Source organism: Chaetomium fimeti (genome assembly GCF_033439085.1).
Source record: "Chaetomium fimeti strain CBS 168.71 chromosome Unknown B0H64scaffold_1, whole genome shotgun sequence".
NCBI classification, from domain to species: Eukaryota; Fungi; Ascomycota; class Sordariomycetes; order Sordariales; family Chaetomiaceae; genus Chaetomium; species Chaetomium fimeti.
This window is the reverse complement of record NW_026944329.1, coordinates 3,248,267-3,265,534: the sequence shown is the minus strand read 5'-3', so window position 1 is coordinate 3,265,534 and position 17,268 is coordinate 3,248,267. Positions and strand designations below refer to the sequence as shown.

The 17,268-nt window shown below is 57.0% G+C and overlaps 6 protein-coding genes across 6 annotated transcripts; 2 read left to right on the top strand and 4 right to left on the bottom strand.

Annotated features, from left to right (window-relative positions):
* Positions 1-366: 366 nt before the first annotated feature.
* Positions 367-2,544, bottom strand: B0H64DRAFT_24680 (uncharacterized protein). Its single transcript, XM_062799927.1, has 6 exons — positions 2,379-2,544; positions 1,986-2,303; positions 1,377-1,925; positions 1,083-1,299; positions 1,003-1,033; positions 367-955 (listed from the first exon to the last, which is right to left on the bottom strand). Exons 2-6 carry the CDS (start codon positions 2,298-2,300, stop codon positions 562-564), a joined length of 1,506 nt encoding a protein of 501 aa, XP_062664348.1. The 5' UTR covers positions 2,301-2,303; positions 2,379-2,544; the 3' UTR covers positions 367-561.
* A 1,400-nt stretch (positions 2,545-3,944) lies between these two features.
* B0H64DRAFT_381969 (terpenoid cyclases/protein prenyltransferase alpha-alpha toroid) lies at positions 3,945-5,641 on the bottom strand. Its single transcript, XM_062802837.1, has 2 exons — positions 5,114-5,641; positions 3,945-5,057 (listed from the first exon to the last, which is right to left on the bottom strand). The coding sequence occupies exons 1-2, from the start codon at positions 5,478-5,480 to the stop codon at positions 4,441-4,443; spliced, it is 984 nt and encodes a 327-aa protein (XP_062664347.1). The 5' UTR covers positions 5,481-5,641; the 3' UTR covers positions 3,945-4,440.
* Positions 5,642-7,455: 1,814 nt separating this feature from the next.
* Positions 7,456-10,064, top strand: B0H64DRAFT_24635 (uncharacterized protein). The gene is made up of 3 exons (XM_062799920.1): positions 7,456-8,345; positions 8,471-9,256; positions 9,315-10,064. Exons 1-3 carry the CDS (start codon positions 7,829-7,831, stop codon positions 10,028-10,030), a joined length of 2,019 nt encoding a protein of 672 aa, XP_062664346.1. The 5' UTR covers positions 7,456-7,828; the 3' UTR covers positions 10,031-10,064.
* Positions 10,065-10,943: 879 nt separating this feature from the next.
* B0H64DRAFT_24627 (ribosomal biogenesis regulatory protein) lies at positions 10,944-11,783 on the bottom strand. Its single transcript, XM_062799917.1, has one exon. The coding sequence runs from the start codon at positions 11,655-11,657 to the stop codon at positions 11,046-11,048; it is 612 nt and encodes a 203-aa protein (XP_062664345.1). The 5' UTR covers positions 11,658-11,783; the 3' UTR covers positions 10,944-11,045.
* Positions 11,784-11,939: 156 nt separating this feature from the next.
* On the top strand, positions 11,940-14,067 carry B0H64DRAFT_24621 (mitochondrial ribosomal death-associated protein 3-domain-containing protein). Its single transcript, XM_062799915.1, has 2 exons — positions 11,940-13,083; positions 13,139-14,067. Exons 1-2 carry the CDS (start codon positions 12,411-12,413, stop codon positions 13,942-13,944), a joined length of 1,479 nt encoding a protein of 492 aa, XP_062664344.1. The 5' UTR covers positions 11,940-12,410; the 3' UTR covers positions 13,945-14,067.
* Positions 14,068-14,214: 147 nt separating this feature from the next.
* Positions 14,215-17,167, bottom strand: B0H64DRAFT_428805 (DNA replication licensing factor MCM7). Its single transcript, XM_062805864.1, has 3 exons — positions 16,897-17,167; positions 14,499-16,831; positions 14,215-14,424 (listed from the first exon to the last, which is right to left on the bottom strand). Exons 1-3 carry the CDS (start codon positions 16,943-16,945, stop codon positions 14,341-14,343), a joined length of 2,466 nt encoding a protein of 821 aa, XP_062664343.1. The 5' UTR covers positions 16,946-17,167; the 3' UTR covers positions 14,215-14,340.
* Positions 17,168-17,268: the final 101 nt, after the last annotated feature.

Genomic DNA, 17,268 nt, shown 5'->3' with positions numbered 1-17,268 from the left:
TCAGTCCTATAATGAATATTCGTCAGTTATTTCTCGATGTCACCCAGCCCGATGGTATCAAGTCAGTTGGCTGATATATGTGGATCCTATCCTGCTTCGCTGTTTCGTCGGGCCAGTCACGACCGTAGCACAACCAAGGCCTCCGTATTAGGGCAAAGTCAAGATATGTGATTAACTCTGTAGCCAGCTATCGACCAAGGTCCCGTGCTAAATACGACCAATTAATAATGGTGGTCCCGAGTCCTTGCACGCCATGCGAATATGTAGAAGATGGGGATAACGAATCAAAAAGATCTGCTTCCTAGGGCCATATCCCTTGTCCCCTTGTTCCCCTCCCCTCCATGTTGTGGTCAATAACCTGACCATTTGCGACCAATATCGCACCGGAAGCGCTCCCATTCCGCCGATGCAGGAAAAAGAAAATTGCGGTTGAGTCATAACTATCGGCCCAAGCACTTCCGAGCCAAGTAGCAACTTTTGTTCCCGTAAGATTACACACACAGTGAGATGTAAAAATGGCCCATCTCAACTATGAACGACACGGCGATGCCGGTTCCCGAATCACAGGTCAAATTCTTGGTCAACCCCCCCATGTGCCGAGTCTGAAGCGAAAGGTCCACCGAAGGCATTAAACGACATGTTGCCCAAGTTCATGGCATTGATTGCCTGAAAGTTCGTCGCGGGCGGCTTAGTCTCGTTGCCGAAGCTTGGGAAGCCGTAGGGGTTGTAGTATCCGCCTCTACCCTGTACGCATAAGGGGTTGAACGTGCCGGCCCCCATGGTTTGCTGCTGAAAATAGTTGCTGGTGGAAGAGGGGGGTTGAGACGTAAACAACGATGTGCTGGACTCTTGAGCGGAGACGTACGAGACGGGTTTGGTGGGCTTTTGCGTTGCCGATGTTAATGACAGGTTCGAGTTCAGGGACTGAAGGGCAGGACGGCGGCGGAGTTCAAACCTGCAGCAGGTGAGAAGAGGAAGTCTACCACACAAAGCAGGACTTACCCAGAGTCCCTGGGTGAGCTCTCGGCCTGGGCTACAAACCATTAGCGCCAATTTCAGTACCGTGGCGGGTGTCTCCTTACCGGCACTATGCTTCGGCGGATCACGGAAGATGTCATAGCTATCAACAGAACCAGAGACTTCCACATTGTCATCATGTCGGGTGCGCCGGCTTCGGGATGTCGTCTGTCGAGTCAGTCTAGCCGAGGCTCGCGTGCGGACCGTCCCCGATGCCACGGCTGCAGCAGAACGGCGGCCCCGTTTTGGCTTTGGAGCATCGCAGTCCTCGAATTTGCGGTCCTAGATAGCGATAGGTGTCAGAGCTGGGTCCTCAACCGAAGGCAGTACGACGCTGTGTGTCTTGGAGCGTGACTCACTGGGCTTCCCTCGATCGACGGGGTAGCGTAGATATCGCGGATGCGCTGGAACTCGCCGTCTTCCGCCCATACAAACTCATTGGGGACAATCCCCGATGATGTCTCCTCCATCTGTTTCAAAACAGAATCGTCCTTTCGCTGGTTGCGCATCCTCTTCTGAATCTCATCTGCCGAGTCGAAGAGGCCCATTCCGGGGTATCTTACGCCCTTCAACTTGCTGGCATCATTTTCGTCGTCAAACTCGGTGCTCTCTGACGGAAGGTCGGAAACAGGGACACTGTCCGCGGTTTCGGCCTCCGAGGGCCACCTCCGATAATACTTGGCACGCGTGTCGTTCTCCGGGGTGCTGGGAACCGAGAGATCGGACCGAGAACGCTTCAGAAACGGGGTCGGGTAGTTCGAGTTGTCAAAATGGCCATGATGACCATCCTGGAAATGGCCAGGTAACGTGGCCCAGTGACCGGCGGCTGCCAGAGGGTCGATGTATTCGTCAGGGTCGGGCTTCACTAGGTCCTGGTCGAGGCTGGCAGCAGCATCGGACTTGTTGCTCTGTAGTCCGGTGTAAGCCTACAGTTCCTGGGTTTATCCGTATACAGCAGTTGGACTTACAGCTGAATTTGATTGTCTTCCCCTTCTGCCCGTCTTCTTTTGCTCCTTGGCAGCCATGCGTTCCGCAAGAAGAGCGTTGATTCCATACTGCTCGCACCAATTATCATACTGCCGGACCTCATCTAGAGCTACCCGGTCGTCGCGTGCTTTCAGTTCGGCCTTGAAGCGGTGGGCGAGGTGGCTCTTTGACGAGATGTGGGTAAGAAGATGGGAGAGATCTGAAAAGCCGGGCTTCTTGGGACAGAGTGTGCATCGGAGGGGAATGGAGGCAGGGTCGTTCCTCACAACCAGATCCATGGGGGCGACCGCAGCCATGATCTTCTAGCAGTCAGTGTCTGTTAGGGTTTTCCAATGCAGGTATCAGTGACCAGGCTTGGTCTGGGGGTAACTTACAGATAGGTGGATGCGGCTATGTTGGCAGGGCCAACCGCAAAATAGCTTGACGATGAGGGAACGGAGTCCAGTGGAGAGGCTGAGATCACAACGTGATTCCAGTCTTGAAGGCAGGAGAGACCTAGAATTCCGGGATGGGAGATATGGGGATGCGATGGGTGGTGGTGTGGTATAAAGTAAGGAGCGGTGGATAGGTGTCCAACAACTGACTCCTCAAACCTCTGAGCCAGGCAGGACGAAGAACTGATGTGATCTGAAATGCAACAGATATCGCGGGTCTGCCGGGTCCTGCATTGACCCCAAGATCTGGGCTCCGGACGCCAATTTAGGGACTGATGGTAATGCAGTCGCAGCTCAAACAGAAATCCGAGGGAAAACCTGAACGAGAGAAGATGTGTTGGAAGAAGGGACGATGGCGTGTGGCTGGGACAAAATCGGAAGCGACCACAGGACTCGCAATCTCCATGGACGTCACCTGGAGAGTCGTCGTGGAAGGAAGGAGCTGCTGGTAGACAGGTTAGGTGTGCATTCCAATGAGATGCGGGTGCCTTAGGATAGGTAGTGGAATTGAGAATCAAGAGGGAAGGAACAGGCTGGAACTGAAGATAACGCACTGTAGAAATCCGGCTCGGTTTCTCTTCTCTTACCTGGGTAGCATTTGAATCGGCGAGAAGCGCAGAAAATCTTGAGAGCATAGATGACTTCGCCGCAGCCCTCAAGATCGATGAATTGATGAATCGTGCAAAGTGGTGCTCGAGGTTGCAGCTCGGGATTCCGCCGTGACTGGCGACCGGATCCAAATGATGCAAACGGATACACCCCAAGCATGAATCATGCGTTCTGTTGACGGTCAGAGGCGATGTTAGAAAAAGGAATTTCTTGAAGTGGTGCGGAGTGTCGAGTGGCAGAGGGTTGAAGACGAAGACGAGATAGCGACCTTGCGACGAGGGAAGCCTCGGGGCGGGTGTTTCTCGGGTCTAATGGAGAGGGGAAATATGGGAAGTGCTTTTAGAGTGACGAGTATCGGAAAAGAGGAAGAGATTCCATTTGCCTTGAATCATAGCTCAGAGTTGCTCAGCGAGTTTTGGAAGTATTGGGGGCAAGGTTGTTCCAAAGTTTAGCAAGTAGACCGTAACCGGTAGGAGAAGACGTAAAGAACTTCACTTCCCACGCGATTCGATTTGCGAAAACAAAACCAAAGGCCCACGCGCGTACCCCTCATTCGAAAGAAAGATCCCATAGTCTAGCATGTGATGGGAAAGAATCCGATTAAACGCTCGAGTAAAGTCCGGACCAACTAACAAGCCCCATGTCTGGCCAGCGGCCGAGTGCCGGGATTGGATTGGGGACGATCACAGTAATATCTGTCTGCGAGAAGGCTGAAGAAACTGAAATGGTGGTTATCAGAGATTAAGTATTAAGAGTTACACAAAGGATTGAAATAGAGGGGGGATAATTGACCCCGGATAGGAGCAGTACCTATCTTACATGTTGTTATATTGAGTCTCGATGAAATAGGCTATGTGATAGTGTCAAGCAACCTAGGCCGAGTTCCATAATCTAGCTGTGTGAAGCTCATTGAGGACACGACCGGCTTTTACAAAGGGCATTGGACCCAACTCATTGGCTTATGTATGTATGTCTCAACGTTAATTACGACCCATGTGCCACATGACTTCAAAGAATGCCGGGCAACTCCAATATTCTTTTCCACAAGTGGTTCGGCAGAAGGCAATTCATCTGGCTCATGCTTGAAGAGTTGCTACTCCTCGTCCGAAACGAGGGCAGGGGCGCTTCTTGTTCCACGTACCATGGCGGCCATGGTAAGGCCATATCATACCAACTCCATGCTGGTAAGTGTACGATAGCTAGGAATGGTAAGGAACCAGTGGGAATTTATGTTCTCTCGGTTTGTTTCCTACCCAACGCCTGGAGTACTGTTGGGAGGTAATAGACGGCAAGAGGTGGATGAGGTGGGAGGTGTGTTACATTTTAAGTCACCTGGAGTAAACGAGACAACGGGCATGGATATCGGGCGGTAAAGAACTTGAGTTGTTACTCATCAGCCTAACACCCGCGCCGTTGTCGACTTGGGCATGCAGTAAACCTCGTCAACGGGCTGTAGCCCAGGATATTGGAGCAAGCTCAGCCCCGCGAGCCCGAACACGGTGTGCCAGACATCGACCATGTCACCGGGCCTATCCGAGATGCCGCCTCGCTCGGGGTCTTGGCAGCGTAGGATGAAGGCGGCCAGCTGGTCTTTATCGATCCAGTGTGTCTTGCCGATCATCTCCAGGCTGCTCAAAACCCACCAGCTGTAGCACACGTCCTCCTTTTTCTCCGGCCGGCCGTTAAGACCGCCGCCGGCAATCTGCCTTTCGCTCAGCCACCGCCCAAGCCGCTCTTTGTCCACGAGATCCTGCCTGCCGGCGATTGTCAAGGCGGCGACGCATGTAAATATCTGCCCAGAATGGGACTCAGCACCTGGGCTCACGCCATATCCACCGTCAAAGTTGGCACATGCCGCAACGTGGTTGACAGCCTTATCGACATCGACGAGATCGAGAAGCCCGAGGAGCGACAGCGCATTGAAAGCGCCGTAGAGGAACCGGGTGTCTTCCTCCCCCCACTCATCGCCGGCGAATGTACCGGTTTCACGGTTTTGGAGGTTGGCGATATCTGATCAAGTCAGTACGCAGACTCCTACTCTCATCACGCTATGCCGGGAGACGCACACTGCCCCACCTGTGCCTTGCCCTTCCCTCGCGTCTCCAGTTCGTCAAAGGCGTCGACCGTGGCAAGGATTTGTACCGCACTGACGGTGGAGAGCATGTGCGCATCATGGCCGGGCGCAGCGCCAAAGCCGCCACTTTCGTGCTGACATGAGAGCACAAAGTCGATGGTCTCGGCGCGAGGCAGGGCGTCGGGTTTGCCCAGGAGGTGCAGGGCTGTCAGTCCCCAGTACAGCCCGTTGAGTCGGAGGTGTTCCGTTAGCCAGTAGTCATATTCATCTTTCCTCGAATCCAAACTTTGGATGCATTTGACGTGAGCTGACGTGGCCAGCTGGAGTTCCTCGGGAAGTTGATTAAAGCTTTGCGACATTGTTGTGAAGTTGCGGCAGCGGTTGCGATTTCACGATTTCATCGAGCCTCTTGGAGAAATTGCGGGGAAGATCGCGGGGCCGCCAAGAGAGCTGGATCTTGGCTACCTGCATTACGTAATACTCAACCTTCATGCTGGACGTGCTTCCCAGCAAGATCACTGGATGCGGCAGAGAAAGTTGGGCCGGGCCAACGAAGATAGACCTTGGACCCGACGTTACGATGCAAGGTTTATCAAGCGGGAATCAAGAATTTCCCGATCTTGGCTGCTCCCGTCTTGATGGGAATCGGCTCCTTCCGAACTCACTACTGAGCCCGATCTCGAATTTCTCGATTGGGTCTGGTGTTGAACCTCCGGGCCTTCTCGAACTGGCACTTCATTGCCGCCCAAGCCAAAACTATTCTCACAAATGGGGGAAAAGAAGCAGGACGAGCCGACGAGGCCCTTGTTCATGAGCGAGTGGCGCTACGGGATGCGCGTAAATGCGATGTGATGATTCTGTCTCAGTGTGGTGCGCCAATCCGGCCGCCATCTCCTGGTCCTGAAACGGGACGAGTTAAATCAGGGTGGAGTTTGATGATGGTTAGCCCCAGGCCGGGCCTGTTGTGCACTGCGGAAGCTTCCCTCCGATCAACTTCTGGATTTCGATGAGAAGGCGAGGGTTCATGAGGATTAGCGAGTGAAAGTCATTGTCGGTGTCGCAGTTATCCTCGTCTCTTATGGCAAAACCGACGGGCCTGGCCTGGCCAAGACACAGCCCCGGCGGGAGTTTCAGAGCTGTCGTGTTCCTGGACTAACTCTGATAGGATTAGCGCCGGCGACCCCTCCTGGGCGACCGCCATCTTCCAACAAAGCCAGCGAGCCACAGCGGGCCATCGGTTTCTCAATTGGTCGAAAGTTGAAGGCTGCATGCGGGCGGCATGCGATGCGAGAAGCTGTCCCAAACAGAACAGGTCGTTGACATTGTGTTGTTGTTTAATTTCCCAATGGATTTGATTGCTCAACAGCTCGTGTTTGCGAGGAGGATTGTAGCGCAAACGGGAGCTGACGCATCATTCCTGGTCTTGGTGTACGTTGCCCTTCGGCTGGGTTTGAGAAGAGTTCAATTGCCGGCAGTCAGGGAGTCAGGAGAACAAAAGGGTGGGTGGGTGATCGCGAAGTCGGCTGGCTGACCCCTCACTTCGTCCGGTCGCCAATGAGGGCTAGAGACAGCCTCCCGCCGGAGTGTCATTGTTAACCAGGGCGCCATTTTCCTTGTGTCGCCAGCTGGGGTTGTCTTCCGCTTGCGCTTTGAACTTCGTTTCTTTCAGGTTCGAGGGATCACTATTTCAATTAATTGCCATAACTATAGCCGACCGCAACTTCCTTTCCCCAGGCGCTTGTAGCCCTCGCGTAGCTATCGCCCGCGTTCGATTGTTGTTGTCGCAACGTCTCCCTTGCTTTGTGCTAAACGACATAGCGCAGACTGTGTCGGCCGAGTCTAGATTGTCTGGACTCTCCGGCGAACGCCGCCACTGACGAGAGGTCGTTACACAATACCCACGACTTCAGAGGTTCCCGTTTCAGGAGCCGCGTTCGGGTATTCGAGGCCGAGGTTACCATAACGAACCGCCTAAAAGTCGTGCAGATTCTAATCTGGGAATTGCTCCCAAGGGACTGGATCTTGCTCAGCTTCCGAATTTCTTTTCGATCGGCTTGGGATCACCCTCAGGGAGCGACCCGGAGACTTGTTGACGGCACGTCGTCATCCGTCCAACGTCTTTTCAGATCTCGTCGGAAATTCGGTCGACCGACAGGGAGAGGGCCCGGGCTGTGCCTTTCGCTGCGAATCAAATCGGCAGAGAGAGCTCAAAGTGGGCATTCTGACAGCAGGCGGGGTCTGGGGATCCCTGGCGGTTTAGCGTGCGGATTGTGGAAGGCAAGACAGGGCAGCGGTGTGTGCCTCCTTGGCCATGCCTGTTTGGTGGTCGATCTGGCGCACTCATTCGAACAACGGCCCACAGAGAGAGGCAGAGCCACTTTCAGACTGCCCCTTCCATCTGTTTTGCGGCTCCCGCCTTGCAACAGAACCCCTCCAACACCCGTCCGTGCCTCTTTGAAGTTCGGAGAGATCGCTCATTTGACGCAGACGGCAATCCGCCTATTTCCATTTCTTACCGACCAACCTTACCCGACCCCGTAAGCCCCGACACTGTGTGACGGCTCCGCGCCCGGCAATAGCTGCAGGCTGTTGGTCCTTGGTTGCGGCAGAGTGCGCACAGCGCAAATCAGGAACCCTCCCTGCAACACCCAGGCCCGTCCTGAGCCAGGTGGCCCGCCTGCGCCCCTGGCATTTCGCACCGATTGGAATGGGCCGTAAAGCTGCACCGCAGCCGCTCACGCTGGCGGAGACCACGCGGCCCAGCGACAACTCTCGTCTTGGTGAAACGGTCCCCCGTTCTGCGCGACTCCCTTCCGACCCTACGTCGCCCCGATCTCCACGCTCCCCTTTCCGATACGGCCAGAACAAGGTGGAAATTGCTAGCATTGGAGAGCCCCAACCGCTTGCCGATGTCTTGCACCCGCCCCGACAGTCGCTAGAACACCAAGAGGAGCAGAGGCCGCGCCAGCGGAATCCAGACGACGCCCGTGACCCGCCGCAGCCCTCGCCAAGAGACCAAGCTGCGGACCAACAACCACCGCTGGGCCACAGACACCCGCGGCGCGGCGACGACAAGGCGTCCAAATCGGGCTTCTTTTTCAACTTTGGGAAGGGGGCGAAGTCGGATCGTCCGATTGTGCACCAACACTCCAATTCCCGCGCCGAAGTCATGTCGAGAGACTCGGACCGGCCGTCGCTCTCGAAACAAAGCACCAAGCATTCAGGTACGCAAGCATTCTGTGTCCCATCTTCCATGGTCGTCTGGACTTGCCCGGCCCTGTCGATCCCACAATAAACCGGGACTCTCCACCTTGTTTCAAGTCGCGCTAACCAGCTTGTTGCATCATAGAATCGCCCCATCCGGACCCCTCCGTCCAGAAATCGAACACACCACTGCCTTCTCGATCCGAAGTGTCGCTAGCCTCGACGGTAGACTACGAGAGCCCGGGTAATTCGGTGTCGTCGAAGAGGTCTAAACCCAAGCCCTTCAACCTACTCAGCCGCACCCGGTCCACCAAGGACAAGGACCTCAAGGACAGCCCGAGCCCTAGAGATCACGTTCCACCACTGGCGCTGGCGCCGGCCAAGGCCGCCGAATCCGAGAGACCTTACGCTTCGTCCGCAGCTCCGAGGACAGCCCCGCTTCAAGCACGCGACCGGTCGTTTCGGGAGATGATGTCGGCAGTCAGGAACCATTCAGCCGAGCGGTCGCAGACCAGGGACATGGGCGGGAGAGGAAGAGGTCAAGAAACCCAGCAGAGGGACCATGCTTCGGCGTATGCCCCGACACCCGGAGGAGCTTTTTTCAGCAACCTCAAGCACAGTCGGGCGGCAGGCATGCTCAGCAACCGCTTCTTTGGCTCAAGGCATGAGCTGCCGGTGGTCAAAGAACCGGCGGTGGACGACGAGCACTACGTTCTCAGGGTCATCAACCTACCACTTGTTGAACAAACGCGCCTCACTAGGATCTCCAAGAGGCTGGAGGATTCTCGGGACAAGACCGAATTTTGGATGCCCGCATTCCCCTGGAGGGCGATAGACTACCTGAACTATAAGGGCAGTGAGGTCGAGGGCCTATACCGGGTTCCGGGCAGCGGGCCGCAGATCAAAAAGTGGCAACGGAAATTTGATGAGGGTACGTTTGGCGGGCTCTTGGACGGGTTCCCGTGTTGACATCGCTAACTGATTTGCAGAGTTGGATGTGGATCTCTTTGAAGAACAAGACCTTTACGACATCAACATCGTCGGGTCCATGCTGAAGGCGTGGCTGCGGGAGCTCCCCGACGAGTTGTTCCCTAAGGAGGCTCAAGACAGGATTGCAAGGGAGTGCGCGGGGGCGGAGACGGTGCCGCCGCTGCTCATCGAAGAGCTCTCAAAGCTTCCGCCCTTCAACTACTACCTCCTCTTCGCCATCACTTGCCATCTCAGCCTCCTGCTTGCACACTCGGAGAAGAACAAGATGGACTTCCGCAACCTATGCATCTGCTTCCAGCCGTGTATGAAGATCGACGCCTTCTGTTTCAAGTTCCTGGTTTGTGACTGGCGCGATTGCTGGAAGGGGTGCAAGGACGAGGCCAAGTACATCGAAGAAGAGTACGCACGCTTCGACTCACCGCCACCTCAAGGAGCGGTTGGTGGGTTGAAGAATGGAAGCGGCAGCGGCGAGGAGGAAGGGCCTGAAATGCGCACCGTTTCTTCGTCAGACAGCAACAAGAGCCCGAACCGCAGCGCAACCGAGCAAAAGGGGCGGCTGAAGAAGAAGGCAGTGGCCGAGACCGAGAGTGCCGAAACAAGTTCGACAATATCGACGACACTTACGGTCAGCAGCGAGCGAGAGACGCCGCCGAGGAAGTCGGGCGACCTGCGGCCCCTCTCGCCCATCAAACCGCTGTCACCGCTGAACTTTTGAGCAGGTTTTCATTCTGCGAAGGTTTTCGTCATAGTCGTCATGCCATGGGAATAGCGAGCGTCTGTGTTTTACATCCGAAGAGCGACATCATTCATCATCAGCAATTCATTGACGACCCGACGCCGCCGACAACTTGCCTTTTTGTCTGTCCCGCCCTTGCTCAGCACCCCATCTACAGACTCGTCACCGCGAACCGCATCTCTCGCGCACGGTCTATATGGAGCACACGAAGGAAGTCCGGCCACGGCGTCGCCACTCTCGTCACCTTTTCTTTTCACTACGGCCTGCCGATTCATTGAGGGCCGTTCTTTGGGTCCGAACTTTTCCCCATCCGGCCTTTGTGTTTTCCGGTTTCAATACCCCTTCCCGTTTTTCATTTTTATGGAGTTCTAGGCAGGCACTGCCCCTACGCGGGCCACCCGCCTAGTTCCTCTTTTCACATCGATTTCGGCAATTTTTGTTTCTTTTGTTTCGTTCTTGATACCGCTGGGCCGCGCGCAGTAATGAGGATACCAAGGCCTGAATTTGAGTGGCATGGGGGTTGGTCGGTGGAGGATGGCAATTACCCTCGCCTACTCGTTTTTTTTTTTTCGGAATCTATCTGAAGCGTGAATATCCTTGGGGTTGTTTTTTCTTTGGGACACGAGGGATAAAAGCATGTCGGGAGGGGCCGGGACCTTTCTTTTTCTTGGAAGATGAGAGAGTTGTACGATAAGAAGGCTTGGTTGGGTTGGGGGGGTAATGAAATGGATGGATGTCCCGGTGACAGTTGAATTTCGCGAGAGCGGCGAGCCCCCGAGGCGCATATACATTTGCAATTAAGTGAGGCCACATTTGATGCTGAAACCCCTCTTGATTCTCGAGAGCTGCCCTAGCCTTTTCTCCTCCCTAACGCCGCAAAAGTACGCAAACACAAACACAGAACCCTGGTTTAACGCCTGTAATGCACTCATCCACCACCGCCTTCATACAACGAAAACTGAGCTTTGAAAAAAAAAGAGGAACAAGCCCAACCCTACTTCCTCCCCTCCGCATTCCGCTGGTTCTTCCTCATCCGCCGCTCATTCCGCTTCACGCGCTCGCGAATCTCCCTCCGCTTGTCGCCGCGCACGCTCGTCCCTTCCCTGCGCTCCGCCTCCTTCGCAGCACTGACTTCAATAATCGCGTCGTCCTGCCCGGCCTTGTTGGCGCCCTTGTACCCCCACTTGCGCTCAAACTCCCCCGTCGCCTCGTTGTACTGCTGGTTGCGCCGCTGCTCCCGCGTCTTGGGCTTGATCCCGCGCCGCTTCGCGAACGCCGACCATTTCGTCTCCGCCTTGGCCGCCGGGATCGGCTTCTCGCGCGGTAAGGGGGTTTGGGCCGGGGGCAGGGAGAGGAGCACGCCTGCGGGCGTGGAGCTGATGGCGCAGGTGGTGAGCAGCTGGTTGATTAGCACTTGGGTGCCGTCGCGCGCGACGGAGGCGAGGTGGCTCTCGAGGGCGGCGGGGTCGGTCGCGGCGGAGGCGGAGGCGGGGATGGCGACTGGGTTGGGGTCGTTGGCGAGGAGCAGGCCGAGGTCGAAGGTGTAGGGGGTCGGCTTGTCGACGGTGACGGGGAGTTTGGCGGGTTTTGAGGCTGTGGTGGCCATGGTTGTGGATTGTGTGGTTTGGTGGTTTTGAGTGGTTGATTGGTGATCGGATGGTGTTGGTGTTTCGAGGTCGGTTTCTCTGCGCCCGCTCTGATTGCGCAGAAGGTTGAGTTGCGAAGAACATCCTGAAATTTAGGCGGTGAAAACCGGTAGAAAAGCAACCCCACATGTAGTAACAGGGGTCCTTGTGCAAGCAAACCAACCTCGCCCATCCGCCATCTCCGAGTCGACAAATTTCTAACCTGTGGATTCATTGAATATTCGAAGGTAGCATGTGAATTAGGGGAATATATGCGTTGTTAATACGGACTGAAACTGAAACTGTGTGGTCAATCTCTACGGTCTTCACCATCCACGGTGATGCACGTGCTCAATAGCCATGTACCCAATTCGTACCAGCCGTAGCCTAAACGATGAGATCGCTTGTCAGCCGTCGAACCAGCTCCAAACCAACCAGCAATCTATTCCTAAGCAGTTATGCCGTTGTGATGTTGATACCACTCAGGGGCACTGTTGACATTTGGGCGGTGAAGTATTGCCGGCTTGAAGCCACAGCAGCGGGCAGTTTAGGCTTGGCAAGGCCCGTGCTTCGACTTCGCGCGCTGGGTTCGATTTTCTGGTGATCGATTATCTCGAATTTTGAGCAGCTCCGGCCCGGCAGCCATTGGCGATTTGGACGGCACACCCTACGATGAAATAGAAGCAACCGTTACTGCAGCCGAAAGAGACGACTAGACACATACCGGCAACACCATGTCGACCCCCAATTGCCTACGCTGCCTCGTGCGGCCGTCAGCGGGGATTCCGGTATCAGGGCCCATGTCAAGAACTGCCACTACTGCTACTCCCATCGCTGCACTCCCTCTCACCAGAACCCTGACCGCACCCTTCTCGACAACCGCAGCCTCGAATGCTGCACCCAGAAGGGCGTTTCAGCCAGCCGCCAGTACGAAGGGCCACTCCCGTGTGGGCAAGAAGCTGCAGCTCGGCAAGTTCAAGAAGGACAGGGTCGCTGAGAGGGGTAGGGTCCCGCAGCCCGGAGAGCGCAAGGCCTACCGCAAGCGCATTACCCTTAGCAACGACAACGCCATCCCCGTGCCATGGCTTACCGACCTGGCCCCGGCCGATATGACCGCAGCCGAGAACACCGCCAGGGTCCTGGCCCTTCCCGAAGAGGTGCAGGACCAGCTGCGCGCCGGCGAAGCCTTCAAGACGACACAGTGCTGGGGCATGTTCAGGAAACCCGCCGTGTTGGTGCGCAAGGAGACGGTCAACCTGGCGAACCAGATGCAGGAGTCGGCCGACAACAGGAAGACCCTACGTCTGGTTGTGACCGGTGACAAGGTGGCTGGCAAGAGCATGATGCTGCTGCAGGCCATGGCCCATGCCCACCTCAACAACTGGATCGTCATCAACCTCCCAGAGGGTATGTCTCAGCCTTGATCTAGCTACCGATTGCCACCTATGCTGACCCCTCCCAGCCCATGAAATTACCACCGCCAGCACCGAATACGCTCCCATCCCAAACACCGACCCCGTCCAGTACATGCAGCCCGTTTACGTGCTCAAGCTGATCCACGCCATCAAGCGCGCCAACGAGCAAGTGCTATCCAAGACGTACACCATCCAAGCCCACCCGGAGCTCCCGCAAAACATCCCCTCCAACACCCCGCTCCTGGCGCTCGCCAACGTCGCCAAGGAGGCCGACGGCGCCTGGCCCGTCTTCCAGGCGCTCTGGAACGAGCTGACGGCGCAAAAGGCCAACCGGCCGCCCATCCTCCTCTGCCTCGACGGGCTCGCCCACGCGATGAAGGTGTCGGACTACCGCTCGCCGTCCTTCGAGCGGATCCACTCGCACGACCTGGCGCTGGTGCGCCTGTTCACGGACGCGCTGGGCGGCGGCGTGCAGTTCCCCGCGGGGGGCGCGGTGCTGGCGGCCACCAGCCGCAACAACGCGCCGCGGGCGCCCAGCATGGAGCTGGCGCTGGCGCAGCGCGAGGCCGAGGCGCGCAGGGGCGCGGGCGCGGCGGGCGTCGAGGTGCCCCAGAAGGACCCCTTCTTCCGCGGCTACGACGACCGCGTCGAGGCCGTCCTGCGCTCCGTCCGCGTGCTCCGCGTCGCCGGCGTCGACAAGCTCGAGGCCCGCGCCCTGATGGAGTACTGGGCCGCCAGCGGCATGCTGCGCGCTACCGTTGACGAGAAGACGGTTACCGAGAAGTGGACCCTCGCCGGCAGCGGCGTGCTCGGCGAGATGGAGCGCGCTGCGCTGCTGACGATGCGGATTTGAAGGCAGGCTTGTAATCCTATGAAACGGTGTGTAGATAGACGCTGTGTAGAAATGGGAGACTGTACTTGTAGTGTCGCAGTTTTGGACTCGGCGGTGGGGGGGTTTTGACCCAAGTGTCCTGACAGCAAGTCTTTTGAGGACGCCCTCGTACAACTATTCTGTCTGTCCGTCTTGAGAAGCACGGAACACAACATCGGTTTAACTTGACTCATTTCATTATCCAGCTAGCAGCACCGAAGCCGCTACATGAGTCGGGAAACGAATCCCATACAATTATTCAATTCCATAACTACCCCCCTGGCAACGCCGAGTGCATACACACAACACACCCAAAAAAAGACGCGCAAATGCAACAGCTGGAACCCAAAGCTAGAACTACTACCCCAAGCCACACGCTCACAACTCCTGGCTCCCCTCCCGCTCGGCGTTGCCAGACGTGACGAACACCAGCCTCGTGCCGTTGCCAGCCGTTTGCCAGACCTGTAGCATCCGCCAGTCAGTCCATCATTCTTCTCACAGGTTAAAGTAGGGCCGGTAGGGTTGATAGAACTCACATCCAAGTCGGTATACTCCTCCAACGCACCCAGCCACTGGTTCTCGGTGAACCCCTTGGCAATGACGCGCTCCTTGACCTTGCGCAGGCTCATCTCCACGCCATACCCTTCCTCGTCCTCATCATCCTCCACATCATCCGCCCTGCAAGCACCACTATCGGCAAGCCCCTTGACGAGGTTATAAATCTTGCTGCTCGCATTCAGACCCCGCCTGCCGCGCGACTGGTCTTCGCCAGCCAGACTCTCCTTGGACGCCTCGATGAGGCGCAGGGCCTCGTCGACGTCGTCCTGGGTGACGGTGTTGCGGAAGGCGAGGCGGGCGAGGGCCTGGGCGAGGCGGACGACGCCGAGCAGGGTGCGGGGCGTCGTGTGGCCGAAGTTGTTGGCCTGCGACCGCTTCTCGGCCCGCCGCTGGCTGCCCCGCAGCCGCACGTACGTCTTGACCATGTACTCGGACACGGCCTGCGGCACCACGGGCCGGAACGTGCGCGCCTGCGCCACGTAGGCGCGCACTTCCTGCGGCGAGAAGACGATGCCGTCGGCCGTGCCTAGGTCCGGGTGCCGGTTGTGCATGTGCACGTGTGCCACGTGCTTGGCGAGCTGTGCGTCTGTCTCCCGCGTTGGGGTGTCGAGCAGGAGGAACATGACGTCGAAACGGGAGAGGAGCGCCGCGGGGAGGTTGATGTTCTCCACGGCGGACAGGCGCGTGTTGTAGCGCCCGTAGAGCGGGTTGGCGGCGGCCAGGATGGAGGTGCGCGCGTTGAGGGAAGTGCTGATGCCGGCTTTGGAGATGGAGATGGTCTGCTGTTCCATGACTTCGTGGATGGCGGTGCGGTCGTTGTCGTCCATCTTGTCGAACTCATCGATACAGCAGATCCCGTTGTCGGCCAGGACCAGCGCGCCGCCTTCGAGCACCATCTCGTCCGTGACTGGGTCGCGCATCACGGCGGCCGTCAGACCCACACCACTGCTGCCACGACCCGAGGTGTACACGCCGCGCGGGGCGACCTTGGAAATGTACTTGAGCAGCTGGGACTTGGCCACACCGGGGTCACCCATCAAGCAGATGTTGATATCACCACGGATACGCATACCGTCGCCGACTTCCTTGGTGACACCACCCACGAGCAGCAGGAGGAGCGCCTTCTTGACGTCGAGGTGGCCGAAGATTTCAGGGGCAATCGACTTGGCGAGGTACTCGTACTGGTTCCCCGACTGCGTAAACTTGGCGATCCTCCGCGCCATCATGGGGTCGATCTCCATATCCTCGTATGCCTTCTTGTGCTGGACAACGTGGTGCGCCTCGATGTAGGTGTCGGTCAACAGGCCGGCGCGCATGGCCTGGAAGCCCGTGTAAGGGGTAGGGAGGAAGATTCCGCCGACGTCGACCACATCACCGGGGCTGACCTGCCTAACCAAGCTGCCATAACACAGAACGGTCAAAGTCCTGGGAATTTGGCCGATAGGTACCTGCTCTGCAAGCTCCTGGACCTTGACCTCCTGGAAAGGCAAGAACTTGGATGCCCTCGATGACGGGTACAGTTGCCCCTTGGCCTGATTCTCCTGGCAGTCCTTGGACGGGCAGATCGTGAGGGGCCCATATTGCTTGTCGGTGACAGGCTGGAAGATCTCACAGCCGCAGCGGTCACAAGTGTAGGCGCTGACCTGGACGATGGGCTTGACGTCGGATACCCTTGTTGCGATACCGCGAATGGTGATGAGGTGGCCTAGGTGGTCACCGCGAACCTGGCGCACTGATAGCGCCTTGACCGGGTTGTCAGGGGTCGACGTCCTCGGCTTGAAGACGAGGCTGTATCGGCGGGTGAGCTGCGACGGGTACTGGTCGTTGAGGATAGTTGGGTCCGATTCCCTGTCGGCAATCCCCTCTAGCATCTCGTTGCGTTGTGTCCGGTTCGACATGAGAACATCGAGCACGTCGTCCTTGAACGTGACATTTTCGCTCGGCTGGGGCATCAGCTTGTCGACGGCCCGTGAGAGGATTTCAACATAGTGTCGCGTATTTTGCTCGACCCACTCGACCAGCTTAAGCCCCTCGTTCAGCTCCTTCTCGTACGAAGCAAGGTCGTCCAGGTCGACGACTACCTCGCTGACTTTTCTGTCGGCCAGATTTTGGAGCATATCCCGGTACTTGTGTCGGGGTGGTTGTTTCTGGGTCTTCTCGCGGCGACGTTGCTGCTGGGCGTTGTCATCCTCGTCCATAAAGTCATACTCGTCACTAAGGTCGTCCTCATCAATAGTGATGTTTCCCAAGGCATGAGTGATAGTCTCCTGCGGGGAGGTCTTGAAATCGGACAGGAAGTTCTCGAACGCGCCTAGTTCACCGTTAGCATCAGTCTTGAAATTGTCAAGTTGAAGTGTTTGCTAGGGAGGTACTCACTCAGCTGCACCTCATAGTCGACAGGCGCCTTCATCTGAAGGAGCGCCATGGTTGCGGCTGTAATTTAGACCTCTTCTCCGCACGGGGATGGTGATTGTTTACTTGGTGTAGTCGACGACGGAGGCGGGGAGGTTGTGCGACGAGCCGGGGCTTTGGGCGGGATTGGGATTGCGATAAGAAAACACATGCAGGCGCTTGGGCGGGAGGCTGGGCAAGCTACCAAGCAATGACAGGGGGACGCGTCCAAGGAATGCCCAACGCGCTTTTTCGCGCGTCCGAGTTAGGGGTGATTAAACATGCTGCCCAGGCCACAGCTGGCGCTGGCAGGTGTGGCCAGTTGGGCACTGGGAGCTGCAGTCTCTCTTGGCATTT